The 25,833-nt window shown below is 57.2% G+C and overlaps 1 protein-coding gene across 2 annotated transcripts in view; it reads left to right on the top strand.

Moving 5' to 3' along the window:
- The first annotated feature begins 1,551 nt into the window (after positions 1–1,551).
- Positions 1,552–25,833, top strand: part of PPP1R37 (protein phosphatase 1 regulatory subunit 37) — a 39,908-nt gene continuing 15,626 nt past the window's right edge. For both annotated transcript variants that reach the window (XM_058529559.1, XM_058529560.1), the window contains exon 1: positions 1,552–2,100. In XM_058529559.1, coding sequence (XP_058385542.1) covers positions 1,899–2,100 — 202 coding nt within the window. In that variant the 5' untranslated portion in view covers positions 1,552–1,898. The remainder of the gene's footprint in view (positions 2,101–25,833) is intronic.

Genomic DNA, 25,833 nt, shown 5'->3' on the forward strand with positions numbered 1-25,833 from the left:
GATACTCCTCAATACTCCCCTCCTGCCCAAGAACCAATTTTCCTAGGAAAATTCGCCCCCTGGTTTTTTTTTAAGCGTACCGCTCAGGGATGGAGCCAGATTTAGGGGGTGGAAGGGTGGCTCTCCAAGGGCTGGATCGGTGGAGCTCGGCCAAGAAGGGGAGGACACGTCAGGGTCTGGGAGGAACTCGGATAAAGGCGCGGGGAGTGGATCGCCCCTAGTCTCCGGGAATGGCTGGAGCGACCTGGCTGCCGGGCCTGGGAGATCTGGTCTCGGATTCTCGGGTGGGGGGAGGACACTACGAGGGACGTGGCTGGTGCTGGGTGACGCCGTCGGCTCCTCCCACCGCCCGCGTCTGGGTGGTGTGGCGCGCACACCTGAGACCGCGGGTTCGCTGCCCCGCCCATGCGGGAAGGGTCGGACCCTACGCCGCGGCGACACTGAGAAAAGGCTGAGGATTCGGGGTCAGCGTGAAGCTTCACCCCTTCTCCATGTCGCTCCAGTGAGGCGTGACCCTCCATGTCACTCGCGTCACTTATCCCCGCCACTGGTAGTCTATCAGCAGATTCGCTTTAAAGAAGTAACTTCTGCCCCCTTGGTAGTCCCATCAGCTTCAGAGTGGAAGTGATGCTCCCACTAAGTATAGATGAGATTGGCTTCGTCCGTCTTCAGTCGCGAAAGTGTGGCGGCCAATGATGTTGAATGAGGCAAGCGGAGAGCCTCGGCTTCCCCAAGACCGTTCACAAGGCCACCTCTGGCAAGTCCCGGGCCTAGCTCTCAAGTTGCCTTGACAACGACGTCGCTTGCTCCTCCCCAAGTCTCCTTTTTTGGTTTTAGCCACGCCCTTCCCCCTAAGTTGCTGGATGGGTTGGGCAAGGCTAGCGAAAGTGCGGAGGCGAATGTTAAGCGATTGAATTGAGCCCTGGGGGCGTGGCTTGAGCGCGTGCTGGTTCGCTCCCGGCTTGGCGATCTACCTGCCCACTGGTATTTAGGTTGGCAGATTCGTCTCTTGCTGTTGGAAATTCTTCCTTCTCCCACTTTTTTATTTTTCATCAGGGCTCTGATACTTCTCATGGGCTCCTATTTATTTTATTTTTTAAATTTAAATTATATTTTATGCGACGCTATCCACATACAGAGAAATACTGATGAAACTGCAAATGGAAGGCTAGAGAATAACTAGCAAGGGGGTATAGGCTTCACCTCCAGGCAGAGGATCCCTCTGTGGGCATCCGTCACCTGTACTCATACATTCAACACAGGTCCTATCGCCTTTCCTTTCAAGTTCTCCATCCCTTTGCCTCTCTCCTTATCAGTTGGCCTGGCCCCGCCAAGGAGACGTTATTTCTATCAACCCCACTCCCTTCTGCCTTGTCTGAGCTCGTGACGAATGTGTGCGAGCATGAACATCGGTTATTTAGATAGAGGCGGGGAGGCGGGGTGGGGGCGGCTCGGGTTCGCGCCTGCGCGCTGCTCTGGGAGACGGCGTCCACCTCGCCCCGCCCCTCACATGCTGCAGTTTCGGCCTCGCAGATTCACTGCACACGTTTCTTTTTCTCGTGGGTCTTTCTACCTTTTGTTCCCCCCTTCAACCACCTGCGAGACACCTCTACCTGCAAATGGCTTAAATTGATTTTCTGCTCTCCTTAGTACGCGGCGGGCTCGCCGGCCCTTCACGAAAGTGCGGCTGCGAACGAGCAGGCGCGCGCGGGGCCCGGGGGAGGCGCGCTCGGGCTCCCGGCGGCGACGACTACGACGACCAGGAGAGCGAACGGAGGCGGCGCCTGAAGCGGCGGCGGAGCCCATGCCCCGGGACGGCGGGCGGGCCCGGAGAGACAAGTCCGGGGCCCGGGGCATGTCCCCGGGGCCCCCGTGAGGAGGTGGCGGCGGCGGCGGCGATGGAGACCCCGCCGCAGGAGGCGCCGCCCGGGCCGGGCGCGGACGGCGACGCCGAGGAGGCCCCCGCCGAGGCCCGGTCTCCCAGCCCCGCGTCGCCCCCCGCCGACGGGCGCCTCAAGGCTGTGGCCAAGCGCGTCACGTTCCCCTCGGACGAGGATATCGTGTCCGGAGCGGTGGAGCCCAAAGACCCCTGGAGACACGGTAGCTGCGGCCGGGGCGCGGGGGCGGGCTGGATGGGGACCCGGGCGTCGGTGCAGCGCCCGGCACAGGGGTGGCGTTCAATAAGTTGCACCTGATGATGATTTAAGGCGACAGTCGTCAGTTTAGAGCTAGAGGGTGTTGGAGAGGGGGTGGCTATTGGGTTGGGAAGGTGAAAAGTAGTTGGTTTATGCCCACTGCCCTCTCCTCCTCGGCCCGAGGGCCGCTGAAGGTGATCGTTTTAGACGTTAAAACGATGAGCAATTAAAGAAAGTTTGGTGGCTTGGGAGGGCGGTAGCCTTCGAGTTCACAGTTCCCCTGGAGAAGAATAGAGAAAGTAGCCAGGGAAGGAAGAAGGGGTCAACATTGGCCCCGAAAGGGCGGTTGGAGAAGTTTGATGGGCCCATGGGGATGGAAAGAGGTTAAGTTTCTCGTCTCCAAGCCTTGGGGCGACGGGTGGTCGTGTTGGTCACTTTCTTGGCTGAAACGAGGAAGAGGAATAAACCCGGACTGTGGCTGTAGAGGAGACGGTGGATCCTGGGGTTCGGAAAAGGGAGTCAGGGTAAAAAACACTCGCAGAAAAGGAGCAGAGTTGGTGGTCGATTTGGGGTAGGTGAGACGCTCAGAGGAGGTCTTAGATCTTGGTGTTAAGAAGGAGAAAAGTCACTCATGCCTCCTCTTCCTCCCTGGAAAAAGGGAAACAAAGCATTGTCAGTCACTCAGGAGCAGAGGAACTTTGGGGCCTGGCTCTAGAAAGGTCTCTCTCTGTTTTTTTCCTAAGAGTTGGGGAATTGGAGTTGCTGGAAGGTGAGAGCATTGAAGAAGTTTGGTGGCTTGAGGTGGTGGGAGAGGAGCAAGTCCCTGGATCATAGGTCCCCTGGAGAGGGGCAGGTCAGTGTTGGAACTAAAAAGCAGCTGCAAGAGTCTGTTGTACTGGTCGGGCTGGGAAGGTGGCAAGTCTCTCTGGAGATGGAGCAGAGTTGAGTCCATTTCTCTGCTGGAGAAATCTGTCAGTCTTGCTGGGTTGGAGCCTGCGAAGAGAGGGATCAGAGTGGCCCTGGCTTTATAGAAGTTGGTCCGTTGGCCCTGGGGAAAGAGGAGGAACTGTTGTAGGCTGTGGGCAGCGGAGGAATTGGTGGCTTTGAAGTGAGAGTGGGAAATGTGGTAACTGGAAGGTGAACACACAGGGAGCCCGCCATAAGTGCTGGGGTGGCTGGTTATTGTTCAAGAGATAGTGGTTAATTTAAGATTTTTGACATTGGGAGCCAGCCAAGTCCTTGGGCTTCAGGCTCCAGGGTTAGGTGGTCACTTTTGGGTTGCAGAGCTTGGGCTGAGGAAGGGAAGAGTCAGAATGGGTCCTGGCTATAGCGCGGTATCCAGTCCATGGAGTTCAGAGCAGGAAGGGGGAAAGACGTGGAGAGGCAGAGCAGGGTGGTGAAGAGCAGAGGCTCCAGTTCAAATCCTGACTCCCATTTACCCACTTCATGACCGCAGGCTGGTTACCTAACTCCTCTGAGCCTCAGTTTTCCCGTCTGTGGAGTGGGTGATAATACCCATGCCATGGGTTTAAGAGAGGACTGAAAAAGATTTTGTCTGAAAGGTGATTGGCCAGGACGAGCCTTGATGAAGATGCAGTTTCCTTGGTCGTTTTAGGGGTGATGTTAGGTGATGTTGGTCATTTTCGGGGCCAGTCTAGAGGAGTTGGCTCATGGGACTGGGGCCTGATGTTTCTGCTTTCGCAAGCTCCCAGGAGAGGGGCAGAGATGGTGGTTAGTTTGTGGGCCCCGGGGCAAGGGACAGGGAAGATGGTGAGATTGTGGGCTGGAGGGTCGTGATGGAGGCAGTGGGCGAGTTAGCGGGGTGGGGGTGGGGGACAGTTTCTGATCTGCAGGTTCCCAGAAGAGGAACAGCTGTGTGTAACCAGCTGTTTGGCTTTGAGTAAGCTGTTTTTCCTCTCTGAGCCTCCTGTTTCTTTCTCTGCAAATGGAGGTGCTAATTTCTACTGTGGACTAGGATTAAATAGTCCTTGTAAGTTCCTGCCGCACAAATAGTATCTGCTGTGATCCAAGCAGATTCGTGTTTTTGTTTGGGGTTTTTTCATGGGCATTCTCGGAGAGGCAGTGAAGGAGTTTGAGGGGAGGGAAGAATGTCAAGAAAGAGGGTCCGTCAGAGTCTGGCTGGGAGGAGTTGAGAGGATGGTTGCTGATTGGTCTGCCCTGGGTAAGGGTGGAGGTGGGACAGCTCACAGGCTGGGGGAGTCCCTCATTCCTGGGAGTTGAGAGAGGGGTGGCAAGGGTCGGTCTCGGAGGAGGGGCGGGAGACTTGTTGGAGTTGGTCGGTAAGCCTTGGGAAAGCACAGAGGCTGTGATTTGCGCTGTGGGCCTAGTGGGCAGGGTGATGGAGGAGTCCTTTCTGGGGCTTGCTGGTGACGTGACCCCAAGGCCAAGGGCGAGGGAGGAGTTGGCAGGTCTGAATTGGGAGAGCAGTCATTCAGAAGCTGTTCTTCTGTCGTAGAGATGGAGAAGTTGCGTGGGTCAGGAGGTGCAGGAGCATCCCCGGGCTGGGACTTGGCAGCGCTAGAGGATTCTCAGGCTCCGGCACAGGCTGCCCGTTCAGCAGAGCCTTGGCCTGGGAGGAGAGTGTGGCCAGAACAAGGGTGGAGGAGGACTGGGACTGGACTGGAGTGGAGGCCCAGCTGGGTGGGGGCCTCTGGGGGTGTCTGCCTGAGGTCACGTGTTGGGGGATTCCTGGAGGGGAGACCGTCTGGGGGAGGGAGATTGTGAGGGAGGGTCTCAGGCCTACAGAGGCTCAACCTGCCCAGCACCCAGAGGTTCCTTCCTGGCTCCCATCCCACATAGCGCCGGGGGCCTGCTTATTTTCCTGCTTGCCCCGGTGGCCATCCGGTGTTCTGTTACATGTTGCTTTCGTGTTGGTGGTGTCTCCCCTGCGGGAATGGGAGGGCAGACACTGTGCATCCTTGTTTCCACTTTCCTCAGCCCCTCGAAGGACACGCACTGACAGTGGTTGAATGAGCGCTGGTGGACCCGTGTGCAGCGTTCTGGAAGAGGCGAGGCTGGGCCATGCCTGGGACCTGTGTAGCCGAGAGGGCCTCCAGGCCAGCCCGGCAGCAGCATGCTGTGGCCTCGGACAAGGCACTGTTCTTGCTGAGCTTGTTTGTTTCCTCGTCTGTGAAACAGGGCCGGTGATCCCTGCCCCGCTGACCACCCAGGCTGTCTGAGCGGCTGCGAGAACCGCGGGACAGTGTCTCCGCAGCAAGCCAGTTGCGTGTGGAAGGGAAGTGAAGCTGGGGGAGGAGGCGGGGTGGAGACTGTGAGTGGAAGAGGCTCTCTCAGTACCTCGAGGCTGGGCTCGTGTGTGCTCCACTCTCCCTGGGGGTGAAAGTGGGCACCAGCGAGGAGGGACCATCCCGTGGTGGCAGGCCTCGTGGTCCCAGCTCTTCTGAGGGCCAAGGCCGGAGTTGTGCCAGGAACCCTGCCAGACCAGACTGCGGGGATGATCCAAGGCCCAGCTCGTCTTCCCAGTCCCAGTGGAACACAGTGTTGGAAGGAGACGTGGGGTTTGCAAGGCAGGCGTCGGAGAGCACATGACACTGGCCACAGTCTGCGAGGCTTGTCTTCCCCTCCCTCCAGTCCCGGCAGTGACTCATTCCCACTCCCTGACCTCCAGCCTGGAGAGTCAGGCCTGGAGTGGGGGCCGGGGTTTGCCCACCAGGAAACGCCTCTTTGAAAGCAGAGATGTCTGGAGGGTGAAAGGGGCTCGAATGTGCAGCCACCTCTGTCCACCTGAGCTTTGTGGGGGAGGGGACAGTGGCAGCAGTGGCCATGGTGTTCTTAAATCACAGAGGTTGGAAATAGGCCTTACTGTTTGTTCTCATTGAAACCCCTGCTGAAAATGTAGTTCTTGAAACTGGTTTGACAAGTAGAAGTGCACCTGTCATTGGTAGAGAGAGTTGGCTCCGTTTAGTGTAAGTGGTGGTGTGGCTGGGGAGTAGCGAGTAGGGACTGGGGTTGCAGGGGGCAGCTTTGGTGTCTTTGCCCAGATTTCCGTCTGGGCCCAACTTCACCTCCCGCTGCCGGCGTTGGCACATAGACTCTGCCGTGTGACTGTGGGCGCTTTGCCGTGTGACTTTGAGCAATTGTTCTCTGTCCACGATTTTTCTGTCCATGAAATGCAGCTGACAATAGTACCTCCTCATAGGGTGATGGTGAGGATTAAGTGAGATAACAGAGGCCAGAGTGAGTGCTCAGCAGATGTCTCCCGTGTTTGCCTGTCATCGCCAGCCTCTGCCCCCGCCCGCAGCCCCCGCCTCTCATGTGGCTCCCGTGTCTGTTGTGTGTTTGTACTGTCTCCCCCAGAAGCCTGCTGGCCCTCCAAGGTCAACGCCCCAGCCTCCCTGACTGGGCGTGGGAAAGACCTTGGGCTCCAGGCCTGATCTTCTCGTTACAAGCTGGGTGACCGTGGGCAAGCTGCCCAGCCTCCCTGAGCTGAAACTAAATCAGCCTGTCTTGGCCCACCCGCCTGAGAGGCAGCAAGCGCACCAAGATTCCAGACTCAAATTGTTAGTCCCGGCCTCTCTGGATGCCGGCTGATGACCTTGGACAAGTTACGCCTCCTCCCAGAGCCTGAGTCGCCTCTGTAGAGCGGCCCGCCAGCCCTCGGCCGGGTCCGGACATGACCGAGCTGATGGTCCTGCGGTGTGAGCGCCCGCTCTGCACACTCAAACTTAGGCAGGCTGCCCTCGTTCTTTCCGCCTCCACCTCTTTATTTGTGTTTGTATCGGATTTCCCTCTTCAAGGGCAAAGCCTATGTGCGCGTTACCTGTGTGACCTCGGTCTGGCTGGCACACAAGAGGGCTCGGGCGCTGGACGGATGTCAGGAATGAGGCTTTTTCTCAGATGAATCCCTGTGGTGGCATTCGGGAGAAAGCTTTTTGCAGTAGTTAACGCAGTCTGTGCCAGGACAGGGCTCTTCCCCAGGGATCTGCAGGCGGGCTTTGGCCTCCATTGTGAGCCCCCAGAAAGAGCACACAGTGGGCACTCCGTCAGTGTCACCGAGTGAGTCGATGGCCGTGTGTGTGTCTCTGTGAGCGAGGCCTTGCGCTTCTCGTTGGTCTCTCATAGGCATCCGGCTCCAGAAGTATTAACAGCCATGGAGCCAGATGCTCCTGGCTGGTCTCGCTGGAGCTGAGGCAGCCTCTGGGAATGGGGGCCAGGAATCTGTGTTTCTAGAAAGTTCTCCAGGCAGTTCTGACAGCCAGGTTTGGCTGTCCTTCTGCTCAGGGTCCCTTATTCAGCTCAGCCATTCAGCACTCAATCCTAGGACGGCCTTCCTGACCTCAGTTCAGGGGTGGCTGGGGTTGACCTCGTAGACTTGGTGGGACAAATGGAAGTGTCTGACTTGAGGTAAGGACAGCAGTTCGAGTTGGGAGGCAGCCTGCTTGCTGGAGAGCTAGGGGGGCTGGTTGTAATCCCTGCTCTCTGGATGACCTTAATAGTGACCACCCACTGCCTTCCGTGTGCCCCTCCCTGGGCTGGTCTCAGTTAAATCTCATGGCCACCCCAGGAGGTGGGTGCCATTCTGTCCAGTTTGCGAAAGAGGAAATAGAGGCACAGAGAGGTGAAGTGACTTACTCATCAGTGACTGAGCTGGGATGGAAACCCAGGCCGTCTGGCTCTGGAGCCTGCCCTCTTTAGCCCCTGTGTCCTGGCTCCGTGAGCTTCGGCAAGCTGCTGCGGTCGCTTCTGTGTGCCGTGTAGTTTCTTCACCTATAAGCCAGAACCCTTGCTAAGATGGAGACGGCAGTTCCGGCCTTGCAGGGTTGTGGCAGGCATGGGACATGGACCGAGGGAAGGGCCTGGCCCACCAGGCACTCAGGAGGGGTTCACTGTGGCTCTTGGACAGCTCCAGAGCCCTGGGAGGTCCGTGCCGCTCCTCTGTCCTCAGCATGGAGGACAGACCTTGTTCTGACCCTTGGCCTGAGTTCTCCCCGTGCTGCACAGTGTCTGGTACGTGGTAGTGCTTGGTACATCCTGGCTGGGTGTGTGACTCAGTGGCCCCGTGCCCGACATTCACTCAGTGTGGCGAGGCCATGCCAGTGTGAGGGGCCGGGGAAGAAGACAGGCCCAGTCCCTGCCTCCATGGAGGTCACAGTGGAGTGAGGGAGACACACAGTAAACAATTCTCATCAAACCAGGGTGCCCAGGACTCTGATTAGGAAGAGCTCCTGGGGTGTGCACTGGTGGGCGGGCAGGGCAAAGGCGGCTTCCTGGAGGAAGGGCCATCTGAGGCCTAAGGAAATCACAGGAGTTAGCCAGGTGAGGAGCACTGGGAGGGTGTGCAGGGGTTGCGGGCAGAGTGAGCGAGGTGCATCTGAGGAACAGAAAAAAGCTAGTCTTACTGGAGTTGGGAGTCTGGAGGTGGAGGCAGGAGAGTCCAAGGTGAGGCTGGAGAAGGTGAGGCTGGAGAAGGCCAGAAAGACCGCCTGGGTGGGGCCTCGTAAGCCATGTTAGTCTCAGGGCAGCAGGAAGCCAGCAGAGGGTATTAAGAAGGGGCTTGGTGTTTTTAACAGAACCTTCTGGGGAGGGGACAGTGGCCTGAAGGGGGTGAGATCGAGGCCAGGAGACCAGGGAGGTGGCCGTGGGCCGGGAGCCTGTAAGACTCCTGGCTTCGAGTGGCCCTGTGTTGGCTGATAGCTGACGTTTGACTTCATTGCTGTGTTGTCAGATTTATCTGAACCTCCCCCAGAAGGGTTTGCCATTGCTGGTGTTTTATATAACGCTTCTGAAGTACAGTTTTCCCCCATCCCTTCTCTCCTTGGGTCTCTGAGCTCCTCCCTCCCTTCCTTCCTCCTCCGCAGTCAGTTCATCCTGCCCCTGGTGGGGTGATGGGTGGGGTGGTGGGCGGCGTTGGGCTGTGCAGTCGGGTGCTCACGCCACCTCTCCCGTGTGACCTCAGCAGTGGCTTCACCTGCACAAATCCTTTAGGGCCCACACTTCCCAGTTTGCTCCAGAAAGCTCTAAAAACTGTCCCAGGCTCTGCTGGGGGCTTAGCGTAATATAGGTCTCCTCTCTTCTGAAATCCAGGACATTGTGAATTCTAGAACACATCTGGCCCAGGGGTTTCCAGTAGGTGACCACAGAGCCCCCAGTGGGCCCCATTCCATATCTGTGGAATGTAGTGACAGGAGAGGCAGCACGGGGCCTGGGCTTTGCAGCCACTGCTACCAGCTCAGCTCTGCCCTTAGGTGATTCACACAGCTTCTCCGCCTTGGTGTCCCCATTTCTGTGAGGATCAAGGATTAGATTATTCCATCCTTGGAGAGCGACTGGAACAGTAACCAGCTATTGCAGGCACTCAGGAAGGACTTGAATGAGGTCATGTCCCTGCCATGAGCCTGCCCTGGCTCCTTCCTCTCTAAAAGCAAGATGACAGTCCCTTCTCCTGGGCTAGATGGGCTAGGCGAGCTCTCTGCCTGGTTGGGAATTTGGCTGTGTGAACATGGGCACATCCCATGACATCTCTTTGTGCCACGTTTTCCCTGCGTGTGAAGCCATTTTGGCACACAAGCGGTCCATTTCAGAGCTTTCAGACTCCCTGGGAGGAGCCAGGCCTCAGGCTCTCAGAGCCCGGAGCACACCCCGAGTCCAGCGTCGAGCCGATCTGGTGAGAGTCCCCTGGGTCCTGGCCGTCACTGCTCCCAGGCAGCCGCTGGCGCTCCCTGTCCTGGCCCCAGATGCTGCTGGTGTGAGGGTGGCCTGTGGCGCCTTTGACAGCTGGTGTGGATTTGGGGCGGCCCCTATCCTGGCTGAGCCCAGGTGGGGCTCCTGGGCTGGAGCTGCAACAAGAGGCTGGGGTCTGGTGTCTCAGTTAGTGTGGGAGAGGTAGAGGGGGTCCCCAATTCGAAGAGAGGCTTCAGAGGCTGGGTGCTCACAGGTATTACAGACATCCATCGTGCTTCGTTATGTTGCCCTGCATTCGGAAGGCAGTTCCACGAAGGCAGGGCCCCTTGTGGTTTGGTGCCCCTTCGTGTCCCCAGAACCCCTCACAGTGCCTGGCACTCCGCAGGCCCTCACGTTGGATGGATTCGTGGTGGATGGAGGTACACAGTAGGCGCTCTAAAGTTACGTCACCCCTTCCTTACTCTCTGCCGCAGGCGCCAAGCTGTTGCCTCAAGGTGGGGGTGGTGGTTTGGAAGCGTCTGCTGACAGCTCGGCTCTGCTCGTGTGACTTGCCTGACACCCTCTCCCTTTCCAGCAGGAGCCTGGATTGGGAGCCCTTCAGTCTGATGCTCTGCGGGTCTTGCTGGATCCCAGCTGGGCTGTCCTCCCTGGTGGGGTGGGTGGGCCCCTCTTGGAACCCACTGGGGTCGGACTCGTGTGCCACCTTCACACCCACCCCTCTGTCTCTCCACAGGCTGAGTCTCCTGCCAGCTGCTGTCAGTGATATAGTGGGAGGGCCGCTCGTGTTCTGTGCAGCCCTCCCCTCTCTGTAGGGCAGAGCACCTTCCCAGCTGAACTGGCTGGTTCCTGCTGGTGGGTGCGGGGGAGGGGCTGCCTGAAGATGAAAGCAAATCCCATGGAAGCGGCCTTGCGGAGGGGTCATGCTTCCGGCTGGTGGTGGTGATAACCACAGCCCACTTTTGTGGAGCACTTGCCTAGTCCGCACTCTTCACAGGCATTTACTCATTTTATCTTCCCAACTGTTAGGGGGGGAGCTGAGGCCCATGGGGCGCCAAGGCCACACAGAGAGTCAGGGGAGGAGACCCTTCAAACCAGAAGGCAGGGTTCTCGTCCTCTGGGGCTCCCTCACAACCGCAGGATAAAGTCCACACCCTGAGCGGGTGTGAGGCGCTTCTGGAGGGAATGTCGGCCCTCCCTCCTGAGCCACGGGGGCCGGTTCCCGCTGCTCAGCCTGCCCCTGGCCAGTGCCCGGCCCTTCCTGACCAGCTCCTGCTCATCCTTCCTGCGCTGGGTGGCCGTCACCACCTTGGCGAGGCCCTCCCTCGTCCCTAGACAGATGCTGCTGTTCTCTCCCAGTTCCCAGGACGCCTCCTCACGCTGTTGTTATTTGTTTGGGTCCATCTCCCCCCACCGGACCCAGGAGCTCCGTGAGGGACTGCATCTGGTCCGTCTGGCTACCCAGGAGAGACAAACCACTCCACACACCTCGGTACCCGAGCGACTCAGGGCACAGTGGGTCTGCTAACGACGCCCCAGGCTGGGCGCCTCGGAGCCCTCCAGACGCAGCCGCTGGGGCCTCCGAACAGTCAGGGGCCGTGAAGAGAGCAGGAGCGAACAAAGATGTTCGATGGATCATTTGTTCACGCATCTGTTCATTCATTCATTCTCCGCGAACCCACATTTATTTTGTCTCTACTTTGCCTACCTGTGCCGGGTGGAGGAGTCCTGACTGCTCTCCCGTGTTCCCTCTGTGTTCTCAAAAAAGCAGACCTTGTTACTCCCCTGCTTCAAGTCACACTTTGTGACCCGCTCCCCCCACTGCCTTTCACACCTGATCGGAGTCCATGCCACCCTCGCCGACCACCACTGGGATCCCCCTCCCCATGCCTCCTCTGGGTTCAAGCGCAGTGGTGTCCTTTCGGTTCCTAGAACGTGCCAGGAGCTCCCCACACCCTGTCCTGGAGTGCAGGTCTTGCTCTCACAGCTCTAGCTCGTCCTTCAAGTACCAGCACAGCCTTCCTTCCTGGCCCTCTACGTGGGTTCCCCGTCAGGTGATCAGTGATGTGTCTGTCTGCAGGCCTGCCAGTATTCTCTCTTGCCCCTAGACTGTGAGCATCGTGAGGGTGGGCATGGGTTGGGTTTGGTGCCACCCTATCCCCGGGTGCCCACACCACGTGTCTCTGTGCCTGGCTCTGAGCAGGAGCTTGTATGGTAGGTGGAGAAGGAAGCAGCGTGTGATGCTGGGCCTTGGCTGCTAGACAGGCCCTACTCTCATGTAGCCCAGGTCCAGAAAAGGGAGTGTGAGGGGAGGAGGGGGCACCACATCTGCCTCTGGTGTCCCCCTGCCAGATCCGGCAGCCCCCTGAGCTAGCCAGCCTGGAGTGGAGTGCAGGTCTCAGGTGCAGACCCCTCTTTGCTGTTGACTTGCTGTGGGTCGTAGGCCAAGGCACTGCCCTCTCTGTGCAGCAAGATGGTGTCCGAGGTCCTTTCCCACTGTGTGTGTTTCCCTGTCTCTCTGCATAGGTCACCCACCATTTAGGGAACCGAATGGGTCCCAGGATGTCCCCCTGTCGTGGGGTGGGGCTGAGAGCCCAGGCTCCAGTAACTGATCTCCCTTTCTACCTTTGTGGCAGGTGACCTGATTCTCTGTCCCCCCAAAAACATGGTGTGTCACAGGAGGAGGTGGAGGATGTCAGTGGCTCCAGCCACCCAGCTCCGGCCTCTGTCCTCTGTTCTCTGCCTTCGTCCCATGCCTTGTCCTGTAACCCTCTTCTTTCCTGGGCTTGGGATCCTTGCTTCCGGACCCAGTCTCCCCGCTTGGATCAGAGTGACCAGGAAATGCTGCATTCCCTGTGGGCCGTCTTCCTTGCTGCACCTGGGCCCAGCCTTCGGAATCTGCGGGGACGGGTCTGTCTCCCCCACTGGACTGTGAGCCGAGGGAGGGCAGGGCTGCAACTGTGTCGATCACTCCTGGGTCCCCACACAGTTCCAGGCACAGCTCCATTAGGGTAGAGTTGAGAGGGTGGGACGAGTGCAGGCAGAGCCTAAAGACCGTGCTCTTCATGGAGCCCTGCTTAGAGCTCGCATGTCTGACGGCAGTCTGACCCTGCCTGGTCCTGGAGAAAGATGTCCTGGGCTGGGGAGCCCAGTGGGTGGAGCAGACATCGGAAGGCGGGGCCATCTGCCTTGTTGCACCACCACCAGCTATTGGGTCCCAATGCCTGTGCTCCCTGCCACCCAGCCAAGAGAATCTGGGGCTGGCACAGGGCCCCTCCCCCTCTCCAGAGTCTGGGTTATCAGGGTAACCTCCTTGTTTTACAGACGAGGCAGAGGCCGGAGAGGGATGGCCTGGCCCTCAGGACGGGGCTGCTGCCGCTCTTGCAGCCACCTCTGTATCCTTGAGGGGGGAGGGGCAGGTGAAGAGATCTGTCTTGGTGTGCACCTGGGTTCCCCGCCCCTACTTGCAGTGTGAAGTAGAAAGGGCTTGGGCTCTGGGAAAGGGAGATTCTGTCTCCAGCCCCCATGGAGAGTCTCGCTTCTCTCCTCCCCGTCATGGAGCTGGTGAGGGGAGCTGGGGAGAAGGGTGTGGGCTCGCCCTGGAAGCTGGTGATGGTTGTTACTAAGGAAAGGATCCCCACCTTGGTGCTTTTCTGACTTTAAAAGTAAGGCATGTTCATTGTAAAAAGAAAAAAAAAAGTTGGAAAGTTTAAAGAAGAAAATAAAAATCACTTGTTAATCTCACCATCTGGAATTTTTTTTTAGAACAACTCTATTCAGGTGTAACTCACGTACATTTCACCCATTTAAAGTGTACCAAAATTCATTAGTTTTCAGAGTTGTACATCTATCATCACAGTCAATTTTAGAACATTTTCATTACCCCCCAAAAAACCCCTGTACCCCCTAGTGATCAACCCTAACCCTATCCTCTCCACCCCCTCACCTAGGCAACCACTGATCTGCTTTTTGTCTCTTTAGCTTCTGGACATTTCATATGAATGGAATCATACAATATGTGGCCTTTTGTGTCTGGCTTCTTTCATTTAGCATAATATTTTCAAAGTTCGCCCACGTTGTGTTGTATCTGTACTTCATTCCTTGTTATTGCTGAATAATGTTCCATTGTATGGACACACCACATTTTATTTATCCATTCATCCGTTGATGTACATTTGGGTTGTTTCCACTTTCTGACTGTTATGAATAATGCTGCTGTGGATATTAATGTGCAAATTTTTGTGTGGGTGTATGTTTTCATTTCTCTAGGAGTGAAATTGCTGGGTCATATGGTGACTGTTTAACCATTTGAGCAACTGCCAGACCATATTCCCAAGTGACTGCCCCGCTTGACATTCCCCTCCACTGTATGAGGGTTCCGGTCCCTTTGCATCCTTGTCATTGTCTGTCCTTTTGATTCTAGCCACCCTGGAGGGTATGAAGTGGTAACTCGTTGTGGTTTTATCTGCATTTCCCTGATGGCTGCTGATATGAAGCATCTTTTCATGTGCTTATTGGGCTCTTGGGCATCTTCTTTGGAGACATGTCTATTCAGATCCATTGCCCATTTTAAAATTAGGTTGTTTATCTTATTCAGTTATAAGAATTCCACGTATATTCTAGATGCAAGAATCTTATCCGAGAACTGATTTTCTCCACAGAGAGTGTTGTCAGTGTAAATGCCAGAGCATTTCCTTCCCGTCTCTCTCTATGGCTAGATAACCCACCACAGATAGATAGTAATACAACTGGGAGAGCCACCCCTGATGGCCTAGTGGTTAAAGTTTGTCGAGCTCTGCTTCGGCAGCCTGGGTTCAGTTCCTGGGTGCAGAACTACACCAGTCGTCTGTCAGTTGCCATGCTGTGGCGGTGGCTCACATAGAACTAGAAGGATTTACAACTAGGATATGCAACTATGTACTGGGGCTTTGGGGAGGGAAGAAAAAAAATACAAGTGGGGGAATACTGTGCACAGTTGAGTATCCTGTGTTTTCACTTCATTTTCCCAGTTTTTACAAAGCATGGTTCAAATATATCACTGGGCCGTTGTAATTTGTTCTGGCCCTTTCCGCATTGCTGAGCATTTAGGTCCTTTCTAGCTTTCAGTTGCATAAATAATGCAGTGATGATCATCCTTGTCCATAAATCCTTGTATTCATCACAAGTAGCTTTCTCAGAAGAAATTCTTAGAAGCTGGTTTTACCGGGTCAGAGGGTAGGAACCTTTGACACCTCAGATACCATCTGTGCCTGCATAGGACTGTGAACCTTGAGCAACAGCACTTGGTTGATTCCCTTGATTTTTATTTTGAATGAATGAATAACGACACAGCCCGCCTGCCACATCTGCAGAGGCTCCGTGAGTCCCAGGAGCCCAGGCTGTAGCTCCTCCCACGGCTAGGGCCACCGTGTGTCGTCGTCAACACCCCATGTGTGAGGGCCCTTTGTATCCCATGCCGTCACCTCGAGGGGGTCCCTGATCTCTGCAGGATAACATTCTCCGGGCCTGCAGGCTGTGGCTCCCGCCCATGTCTCCTGCCTCACCTCAGGCTGCCCGCCTCTATCCCTGGGTTTTGCTCAAGCATCCGCATGCCAGGCCTCTGCGCTGGCTCTTTCCTCTGTCTCCGAGGGTTTCCCCGACTTGTGTGTGGCTACCGTTTGTCTCTTTCCATCTGCTGACTGGCTTGTGCCACTCTCCTCCCATGTCAGCAGTTTGGGAGTAATGTCCGGCTGCTGTGTTCACTGCGGCAGCCCTGGTATCTAGAACAGCGCCTGGCACAGAGGAGGCGCTAGAGAAGTATTTGAAGGAATGAGTGAATTTCTGACTTGTACTCATCTTTTAGGTCTCAGCTGAAATGTTCCTTTGTCTATAGGTCTTTCCTAACTACTCCCCCCAGTCTAAATTTGTATTGCTTCACTTTTGCTATGTTTTTTCCTTTTTTTTTTTTTATAATTTTATTTATTTTTTCCCCAAAGCCCCAGTAGATAGTTGTATGTCATAGCTGCACTTCCTTCTAGTTGCTGTATGTGGGACGCGGCCTCAGCATGGCCGGAGAAGCGGTGCGTCGGTGTGCGCCCGGGATCCGAACCTGGGCCACCAGCAGCGGAGCGCGCACACCCAACCACTAAGCCATGGGGCCAGCCCCGTTTTTTCCTTATAACTTGTCATTTTATTTGTGTGCTTGTTTGTCTGCCTTTCTAGCAGTTATTCCCCCATCTGGAGATCAGATCTGTTTTGTTTTCCATTGCCTGCCCAGCCCAGATTGTTTGGTAAAGAACGATTGAATAAACATGTCCTTTAGTTCCCAAACAGACCTCCCGAGGGTCAGTGGTGTTACTCACCTTCTACAGATGAGGAAAGTCAGGTTGGGCAATGGGAAATTCCAGGCACCCCCTTTCCATCCCCAGAGCCTTTGCTGGACCAGTAAACAGCTCACGGTGGCTTGATTTTAAAATTCCCGACTGAAACTCCCCCAACGCCTCCGAGTGCAGCAGGCCATCTGGTGCCCCTGACCGGAAGCCTGAGGCGGGCAGCCTGAAATAGCCCGCCTGCTTCTAGCAGGGCTGCTTGTCCCTCAAATTGATGGGCACTGACTTTCTCAGAGGCCCCCTGCCCCAAGCTTGGTCCGTTGCCTACCTAGGACTTTAGTGGGTGGCAGCGATGGGAAGCAGTGAGCCACTGAGTGACTTGCAGACGTTTTTTCAGCCCCTTGGTGCCCCCAGCCCTGTCCCTTGCCTGTTGGCTTCATTTGACCCTGACAGTGACCTTCAGTTCCCCAGAAACACTGTCAGCTCTCTCTCCTCTGAGTCTTTGCACATGCTCTTCCCTCTGCTGCAACGCTCTTCCCCCCCCACCCTCTTCAAATTATTGTTATTAAATTCTCTTCTCAGCATGTGGACTGTATGTGTAACATACACCTGAGTTAAGGTGTGATTTAATGAGGACCTGGGAGCTCATCCCAGTGTAGGGATGAGAAACACTGCTGTTCACGCCCTCTGCCCCTGGGTGGGGGGTGGAGTGCAGAGCCTTGGGACTGCTTTCCTGAAGGTTGGGATTGGCATGCCGCCCTTTTGTTTGTTTGTTTGTTTGTTTGTTTTTAAGTTTTATCACCTGTGTGTATATGCTGAAAAGTATGGTGTTTAGTTTAGCTTGTTCTTGAGTTTTATAAAAATGGCATTGTGTCGTGAGTGGACTCCTGGGTCTTGCTTTTCATCTCAGCATATGTTTCCCAGTTTCCTCCATGCACATGCTCTAGAGCCTTCCGTGGTATGACCGTGCCTCAGATTGTCTGTTGTGCTGTCGTGGGTGTTTGGGATGTTTCCAGTTTTCAGCATTACGAAGTGGTGCAGCTGTGAACCGTCTGGTACATGTCACCGGGGGTGTGAGCAAAGATTTGTCCAGGGTGTTGACCAAGAGTGGGATTGCTGGTGGGGTCTGGTGGATGTGTGCAGCCTTGCACGGTAATGCCAGACTCGCTCAAGCGGCTCTGCCCTCCGTGAGCTGGCCAACTCCTGCTCATTTGTCCAGGGTCTCCTTCCCAGCTGCTTCCTTTCCTTCAGCAGATACTTCGGGAGCACGTGCCATGTACCAGGTGCAGTTATGTTCCGGGGTGTGGTGGTAAATGAGACTCACATGTGCCCTCGCATGACCAGTGGTGTTGGGTGGCCCCTCCTCTAGGAAGCCCTCCCTGACCTCTGGATCAGGTTAGGAGCTCTCCTGGGCTCCCCTGCCTTAGCCCTGCCCATTCTGGATGTCTAGGGACAGGTCTGTCTTCCCCACTGGACTAGGAGCCCCGTGTGGACAGGGACCAGAGCTGTCTTAGCTACTCTGTCCCCAGCATCACCCCTCACGGAGTGGGACCCAGCGCGGGTGTTCAGTGAAGGATCTCTTGAGTTCCTGCTGAGACACTCGCCCTTGAGGCAGGTAGGATTTAGAGGGAGAAATGGAGTCCAGTATCCAGCACTTGTGGGACTTCACCCTGGGCCCCAGGCCCGTCTGGCCCAAAGCCCAGCACTTCCGCAGATGGCTGAGCACGCAGGGTGCCTGGGCCCGGGCTTGGCCCTGAGGCGGATGGGGGACACGGCCTCCTGTCTAAGCAGCTTAGACAGGAGTCGCTCCCCAGTGCTCCCTCCCCCAACAGCGTGCAGGCCTAGGGCGTGGGGCAGGCCGGGCGCCTCTCGGAGAGTGTGAGGCCCGCCCAGCCCTCTGGGATCTGGACGGTGTGGGTGTTCTCTTGAAGACAGTGGGACGAGGAGGCTGTGCAGACCCCTACAAAAGTGGAGGAGGCAGGAGTCATGCAGTCCCGAGCCGCGGTTGGGGCTCTGCAGGGCCATGGTGTCACAGCAGCTGGTGTTGCAGCGCGCCTGCTGCGGGCCAGGTGCCGCACTGAGTGCTCTACGTGTGTCTGCTGGTTTTGTCTGTCGCACCCCACAAGGTAGATGGGATTGTCACCCTGTTTCACAGACGGCGGAGGACCCTGGGGTGCAGAGGGTGAAGTCCAGCTCACTGGCTGGTTAGTGGTGAGCCCGGAAGTCACCCCTGGGAGCCTGGCCCCTCCAGCCCGGTGCTGCGTGACGGCGGCCAGCAGGCCTGCCTGGAGCTCTCCCTCCGGTGCACGTGACGCTTCGCGGCAGGGCTCTGAGATCGGGAGCAGGGTCTCCCCTCTGCAGATGGGCAGACTGAGCAACATCTGAGCGGGGAGGCCGAGTCAGCCGGCCGGGCTCCTCCATCCCTGAGCCTGCACCCCCGCTTCACACCAGCCCCTAGGAGGGCTCTTTCCTCCTGCTGCCCTGTTGGTGCTCCTGTGTCCCCACGTTTGCGCTTCCGCACCCCCTGGCGCCCGGCCCTGGGTAAATATTTGTCTACCAGCGAGCAGAAGCGCGTGTGGCCAGTATTTCCGAGCCCAGCGGTGGGGGACAGGTGGAAGCAGCTGGTCTGGGGGCAGGCGCTCGGGGAGCCCCCGGCGGGAGCCGACCACTTTGTTTGCCCAGTGCTCATCCGGCACCCCCTCTGCGGTGTTGCCGAGGTGGCAGGCCCCAGACCAGTGATGACAGCAGCTACTGTTTACCATGCACCAACCCCATGTCAGGTGCTTTGCACGAGTGATCTCAGCGGTTGCTTCTAGAAGCCTGTGTGTGTGTGTATGTGTCTTAGTCTCCTTGGCTCCATTTTCTAGCTAGGAGACTCAGCCATAAAGAGATTAGGGCCCTCTCCTGTGCTGGGTGGGGTCTGTTTAAGTTGTCAGGGCCAGAATCCACTTGGGGCCGCACGAGGTAAATGAGGGTGTTCATTGGAAGGACACGGGGGCCTCTGCCAATTCCCGGGGGGTTCTGCAAGCCAACAAGAACCAGGACTGGTGCCAGCTCTCCAGGCCACATGCATTCCTGTGTTGTTCCTCTTTCTGTCTGGTCGTGGGCCAGACAAGCCTGGCTGTCCTGGTGGCCAGGCAGGACTGCTCGGTCTAAGGCCCTGACCCAGGTGGCTCCTGCAGGCTTCACGAAGGTCCCACATCCTTCCTGTCAAGTGGGGCCAGACGACTGGGCTCACTCTGGTGAGGTGGGAGCAGTTCTCAGAGAAGGGGGCCTGGGCTCTGCAGACTCCCTCAATAGGCACCGCCAGACACACAGTGTGACTGCAAAGGCCACGCCCTCAACCACCATGCGGCACTGTTCACGTGGTGAGAAGGTGGATTCGAGTCACGAGGTGGAAGGTCACTGGCGTCCTCAGTCCTTCCATCCCTTTGGGGAGCCCCTTCCAGCTTGGGGCTCATGGAGGCCACAAAGGATTCCCCCCACCAAACACACAGACACATCTCAGCAGAAAGCCCTCAGTCAGTGGGACAGTCTTGGGCACGTGTGTTCTGTGGGGGTCATTAGTCTCCACTCAGCCCAGGACTGGATGTGTTCTCTTGGTGGTTCAGGCAGGCAGGCAGCGAGTGTGGAGCTCTGTGGCAGTCCTGTGCTGAGGACACAGCAGTGGCCAAGACAAACCTGGCCCCGCCTCACGGGCTCACTGTCCAGAAGGGGAGGTGAGAGAGACAAGTCAGCCCAGCAGCCAGCAGGGCCGATACAGACTGACAGAAGGATGTGGAAGGAAATGAGCCAAGGGCTGGGATAGACAATAAGGGGGCGAGGCTGGCGGCTGGGTACCTGGCTTAGGTAAGAATGTGGAATGCAGCTGCCTGCTCCATGGGGATGGGGTCATCCCCTACCCCCAGCTGCTGATTTGGGCTTTGAGGTGAGTCAGGCCTGCCTGCGCAGTCCTCGCTGTCCTGCCTGTGTGTCTTTGGCAAGTGCTCCACCTCCCCCAGCCTCAATTTCCTCTTCTGGAAAGGGTGGGGAAGGGGCCTCTGCACCTCAGACGAGTTGTGAACAAGAGGGTGGTCAGGCGTGGTGAAGAGCAGGGACTGGGGAGCCAGACTGCTCGGGCCTGGATCCCGGCTCTGCCCTTTATTGGCCCTGTGATGCTGTGACCTCGGGCAAGCTGCTTAGTTCCCCCCTGCCTCAGTTCCCCCATTTGAAGAATGAGGATGATAAATCCTACCTCATAGGGTTATTGAAAGCAGTAAATAATATACCATAATATACGGTAATATACCGTAAAGTGCTATGTAAGTGTTGGCTATTGTTAGTAATAATTATTTAGAGTTAAAAGTTGCCTGTCACATAGCTGGGGCTCGGGGACTTAGCACGCTCTGTGTGCCGGGGGACCCAGGATTAAGGCCGTGACTTCCCGCTTCATCTAAGAGCGCTACTGGCCTCATCGAGCTCCTCCTGTGTGGGGGGCTCCATGATGGGCCTGAGGTAAGTCGTGTGTGATCCGCCTCCTTCCTTCTGGCCCAGGAGACTTGGAATGCCTAGGCGTCTTCTGATGGCACGTGTCTTCAGTTGGGCCAAGCAGCTTAGAAGGTCACAGTGGCGGCGGGGGCCAGGCCCGAGGCACCTGCCGTCTGCGCCCTTCACTGGAGTAGGCACGTCCTCACATCCCTGCCTGGGGCCCAGGCCTGGAGGCCCAGCTCCTGGCTGGTTGCATAAGCCCAGCCAGCTCCCTGCAGCTGGCCGTCCTGCCCCACGAGGCCGTGATGGCTCCCTCCCAGGAAGGGGCAGGAAAGAACATTCTTCTCACCAGGAAGCTGCAGGTGCCGCGGCCCCTCAGCAGCCTGGGGAGGGCCACAGGGGCCTAGAGGAAAGGACCAGCCATCTCGGCCTATGCTGAGGGGCCTTCATCCAGGGCACAGGGTGGTTCCTTCCCCTCCGTCATGTGGTTCTCTGGGGAGAAGGGAAGGGAGACTTGGTTCAGTTCCCAGAGCAAGTCCTCTCATTCGTTCATTTACTTGAGACATTGCAGTCATGTCCCTAGACTCAGGGAGCCCTTGGTCTAGGACAGAGAGTGAGCAAGTAAACAGATACAGATTGGGGTGTCCCTCACGTTGTGGAGAGTAATGGTGTCTGTGTGTGTGAGTGTGTGTGCACGCACGCATGTGTGTATGTTGCTTTAAAAGGGGTCAGGGAATATTTCTCTGAGGAGGTGACGTTTGAGCTGAGGCGGGAATGACAAGTTAGGAATAGCAGGGGGGAGGGGGCAGGGGGGGAGGGGGCGGGAAGCTCTCTGAGCCTGGATGCAGGAACACACCAGCTAGGAGCCGGGGTGGGGTGGCTGGGGAAGCGTGCATGAGCTGTGGAGGATGAGGGGTGCCTGTGGCAGGGCCGAGTCAGGCCTCGTCCTGGGGTGAGGAGTCGCCGTTCCAGTCTCAGTGCAGGGGCAGACCGTGGGGGGTCCAGGTCAGTGGCAGAGCCTGGCGTGTTCCACCGCATGGTCATTATAAGCTTCTCATGCGCCCGCCTCTTCTCATGGGCAGGGATTGCGACTGCGGCGAGTTTTCCTTTCTGGGGGGATCTGCTTGGAGTCTCCTGCACATCCTCACCAGGTTTCCTGTGTGCAGCCCGCCCTGGGTGTGTGGTTCCGAAGGTGGAAAACCCAAATGTGCCCCCTGAGGTTGCCTCAGCCCTCCCCACCCTGGGCAGGGACAGGCAGCCGGCCGCCCTGGCAAAGCCAAAGCCAGAGGCGCTTGTAGACCAGGCTGCGGTGAGGCGTGGCGGCCCCTCCCTTCAAAGGGAGTTGGTCCTAGAGCGGCCCCTGGCGTTGGTGTGGCTCAGGAACAGATGGTACTTGGCAGCACCATTGGCGACATGGTGTCAGTGGGACAGCCCCCCCCAGCTGGGGAAGGTGGCGTTCCCGGCCCTGCAGTTTCCAGCCCCGTGGTGATCTGCGTACTCCCTCGGTCCCTCTGAGTTACTGACAGACTGGTGGGGGTGGAGGGAGCCTGAATGATTGTTCATCGGGAAGAATAACTCATGACCAGTGTCCCTTCATTTTTCCTGAAGAGTCACAGGCAGAGGTTTTTCAGAGCAGGCTGAGCTGATAGAAATAAATCCCTGCTTGGGCCTTCCCTCTGTCAGGGCCTCGTCACTGTCCTCATTCTATGTCCAGGCCTCCTGGCACCCAGCTGCCGTCCCCGAGAGCACCCTGTGGGAACAGCTGGTGTGCTGATCTGTGCCAGGGCCTGGGGGAGCTCCCCGCCTGGCAGGGGAGAGGGTCCCCCCTAGGTGGTGGGCTGGGAAGCCCAAGGCCTCAGGGGTTGTAACTGATGTGGGCGAGGGCGTCCAAGGATGCTTTCTCCTGGCAGGGGAGTACAATGGAACTGACTTTGGAGTCTCAGTTAGGAGGTCAACTCCAAAGGCCGTAGTGGCCCAGCAGTGCAAGAGGAAGGCCCTGGAGTGCATGGTCACTCCGGTGATGCTACCTCTCTGGACTTCCTTTTCTTTGTCTTACGTTGAGGGTTTGGTCGTCGTGTCCCCTTCCTGGGGGTGCTGCGAGGTGTCAGTGGGCACTCGAAGGGGCTGCCTGTGGTGGTGGCTTTCCCCATTGAACTCTTTATTATGGACACTTTCAGACATACACAAAGTAGGGGTATAATGAACCTGGTGAACCCACTTCCCAGCTTCCGTAATGATCACTGTGTAGCCAGTCTTTATCCTCCATGTTTCCCCACCCCCATTATTTGACAGCAAATCCTAGATATCTATTATTTCACCTATAAATTTTTCTGAGTTGCTTCTGAAATGGTGAGGACGCTTGGCCCCAAGCCAGCCACCTTCTGTCCTCTGCTGTCGTCGCCCCCAGGCCCAGGACAAGAACATGCTCTCTTGTGGCCCCGCACACGGTGGTGGCTGTGTGTGGTACTCGGAGAAGCACCCCGCTTGAAGGGGGCCACCACCCTGGGACGTGGCTTTGGGGGCTGCCGGGAAGCCCGGTGCGGCAGCCGCGGCCTTCATTCCCCGGTTCCTCAGCTGCTTCGCTTGCTCCTCCGTCTCTGTTAGTTTGCTTTCTAACAACGAGCACCGGCTTTCATTTTCTCCCTTTATTTCATAAGAAGTGGTGTTCTGCACCTCGCTGTTTTCATTTAACATATCTTGGATGTTGTTCCCTGTTGGCTCAGAAAGAGCGTCCTCAATCTCTATGGCTGCAGAGAGTTCCAGAGCCTGGGTGGACTGGGGTTTTATTGACTGCTCCCCTAGTGTGGATATTGGTGTGGGTTTCAGTTCTGCGTTTGCAAGCAGTGCTGCAATGAGTAACATTATAGGTGTATAATTTTGAACCTTTGCAAGTATATCTGTAGATGCAGCTCCGGGAGTGGAAAGGTTGGGTCAAAGGGTATATGCATTTGTATTTTGGAATTTGACTGGTATTGCCAAATTGCCCTCAAAAAGGGCTGCGGCAGCTGGCGCGTACACCAGCCGCTCGAGGGTGCGCCTGCTTCCCGGTCTCACCGGCAGCGTGTGCTGTCCAGCTTGTGGGTGTTGGCCGGTCTGTAAGGTGAAAAATGCTACGTCGGCGTGCTTTCGTTTAATCTGTACTTCTCTTATTCTGAGAACCACTGAGCGTTTAAGAGTTCTGAACCTCAGTTTCCTGCTTTGGGGAATGGACTTCAAGAAGGCGTCTCCGGGAGTTGGGGTGGAGAGTTAGAGGCGCTCCCACAGGGAAGGGCCCCTCCCCACGCCAGAAGCCTCCCCAGTTGCTGAGAATGCGGGATGTGGAGACAGCAGACGGGATCAATTCCTGCCTCTGCTCTCAGCTGGAAAGGTGTCCTTGGGCAGGTCACTCCACACCTCCAGGCCTCATCTGGAAATTGAGGGCGATCATGTCTATTTCTCTGGGCTCTTGAGGGTGTAAATGAAATCAGATTTGTAAATCACTTAGTCTGGGAGTAGACACAAAATGGCTCCATAAAGTTCCCTCCCCGCTCCTTCTCTGCTGAGTGCGCAGAGATCCTGGGGGTGGAGGGAGCGGGTGGGAAGGAGCGGTGTTTGGAGATGCAGGGCAGTGGCTGGAGGGATAGGGTCAGAAGCACAGACCTGGCTTCAAACCCCCACTCTGGGCCGAGGGACTTTCCTCCTCCCCACGTGTGAGGTCTGGGCTCCTGGTTGCGTGCCTGGAAGCGGAGCCCTGCAAGACTCGCAGCAGAGGAATGTGGGGGAGGGTGTCAGCAGGCAGGGGGACTGAGCCCTAGGACAGGCGGAGTGGCCGGCTGGGCAGCGGATGGTGGAGAGTTCCCCAAGTACGGGAAGGAGGCTAGAGGCTGCAAGCGCCTCCCACCCCTGGAAGAACTGACTGGTGCCACAGTGAAGACTGACAGCCATCCCCCAGGGTTCTCACGGCAAGGACCTGAGGGGTGGGGGGAGCCGTGGACAGAGGTGTCCCGGGGCATCCTCCTATGGCTGCTGCCCAGGATTGAACTGGAGTCCCCTTTAGTAGAGACACTCCTGGGAGAAATGCCTGGTCTGGGGAAGACAGCTGAATTGGGCCTACGCAGCCCCTGCCTCTCGGGCTCTGATTCTGTGCCTGCAGCAGCCTGGGTGAGGCCTTGGGTGGGAAGGAGGGGGATCCACATGTGGGAAGCACGTGGCTCTGCAGGGACGGACCGCAGAGTCTGCCGAGGTGGTGGGGCCTCGGGAACGTGGGGCCCCCGCAGAAAGCTTTGTGGGTGCCCTCTGGCTCCTCCCTATGTCAGGCCCCAGGAGGCTTTGCCTTGCTCTGTCCCTTTCCTGCCCCCACCCCCACCTGTGGGGCACCCCAGGCCGTGGGAGGGACATGTGTAGCATGGTGGGAGTGCAGGAAGGCCCTGGGCTCCCCATGAAGATGCATGGAAGGCGATTGCTCGGGGCTGAGCATGCCCATCTGTGAGCTCATCCTGTGCACACGCTCACTGCCTGAGTGCCCTGCCCGGTGGTGCCAGAGACAGTGGTTGGGGAAGGCCTCCGAGGAGGTGACGTTGGAGACCTGCAGGCAGGGAGGGAGAGAGGGAGCTGTGGGGATATGGGATAGGAGAGCACTCTAGGCAGAGCTGCAAGGGCCCTGAGGTCTTGTGTCCAGATTTGATTAGGATCTGGTGGGACGTTGACTACTGTAGCCCCTGAGCTGGATCTGCCCTCGTGCCTCTCCTGCATACAAGCTTTGCCGCCTGCACCTCTAGGCTGACACCCCCATCCCATGCTCTGTGATTGAGGCCCTCTGTGGGCACCCCCACCTCCTCGCCGACCCCTCTCCTCTCACCCTAGACCCTCTCGATCTGCAGCTTGATCGCTGCCCAGACGCGTGGTGCAGTCTCCGCCCTGTACTTTGTTCACGAAATTCCCTCTGCGAGGATGCCTTTCCCTCTGCTGTCTCTCTCTTCAAGACCTTCTCTGTGAGATTCTTCCAGATGCTCCCTTCCCACCAGATCCCAGCCTGCCCATCCTCCCCGCCTCCACGTTCGCCCCCACCCTCCTTATGGCCTCGTCATGCTGCTCTGCGACTGCTTCCTGGTTTGTCTCCCAGACCACGCAGGGGGCTCTGGGACAGGGCTGGCATGTGGGGGGTCGGTGGCTGCTTATGGGGGACCTTGGGGGAGTGCAGAGGGCTGTTCCGGGGTGAGAGTGCAGCAGGCTGGCCTCGCAGCCACACCTCTCAGGCCCAGCCCTGGCGCCTGGGGAGGTCCTCT

This window comes from Diceros bicornis, chromosome 34, assembly GCF_020826845.1.
Source record: "Diceros bicornis minor isolate mBicDic1 chromosome 34, mDicBic1.mat.cur, whole genome shotgun sequence".
NCBI lineage: Eukaryota > Metazoa > Chordata > Mammalia > Perissodactyla > Rhinocerotidae > Diceros > Diceros bicornis.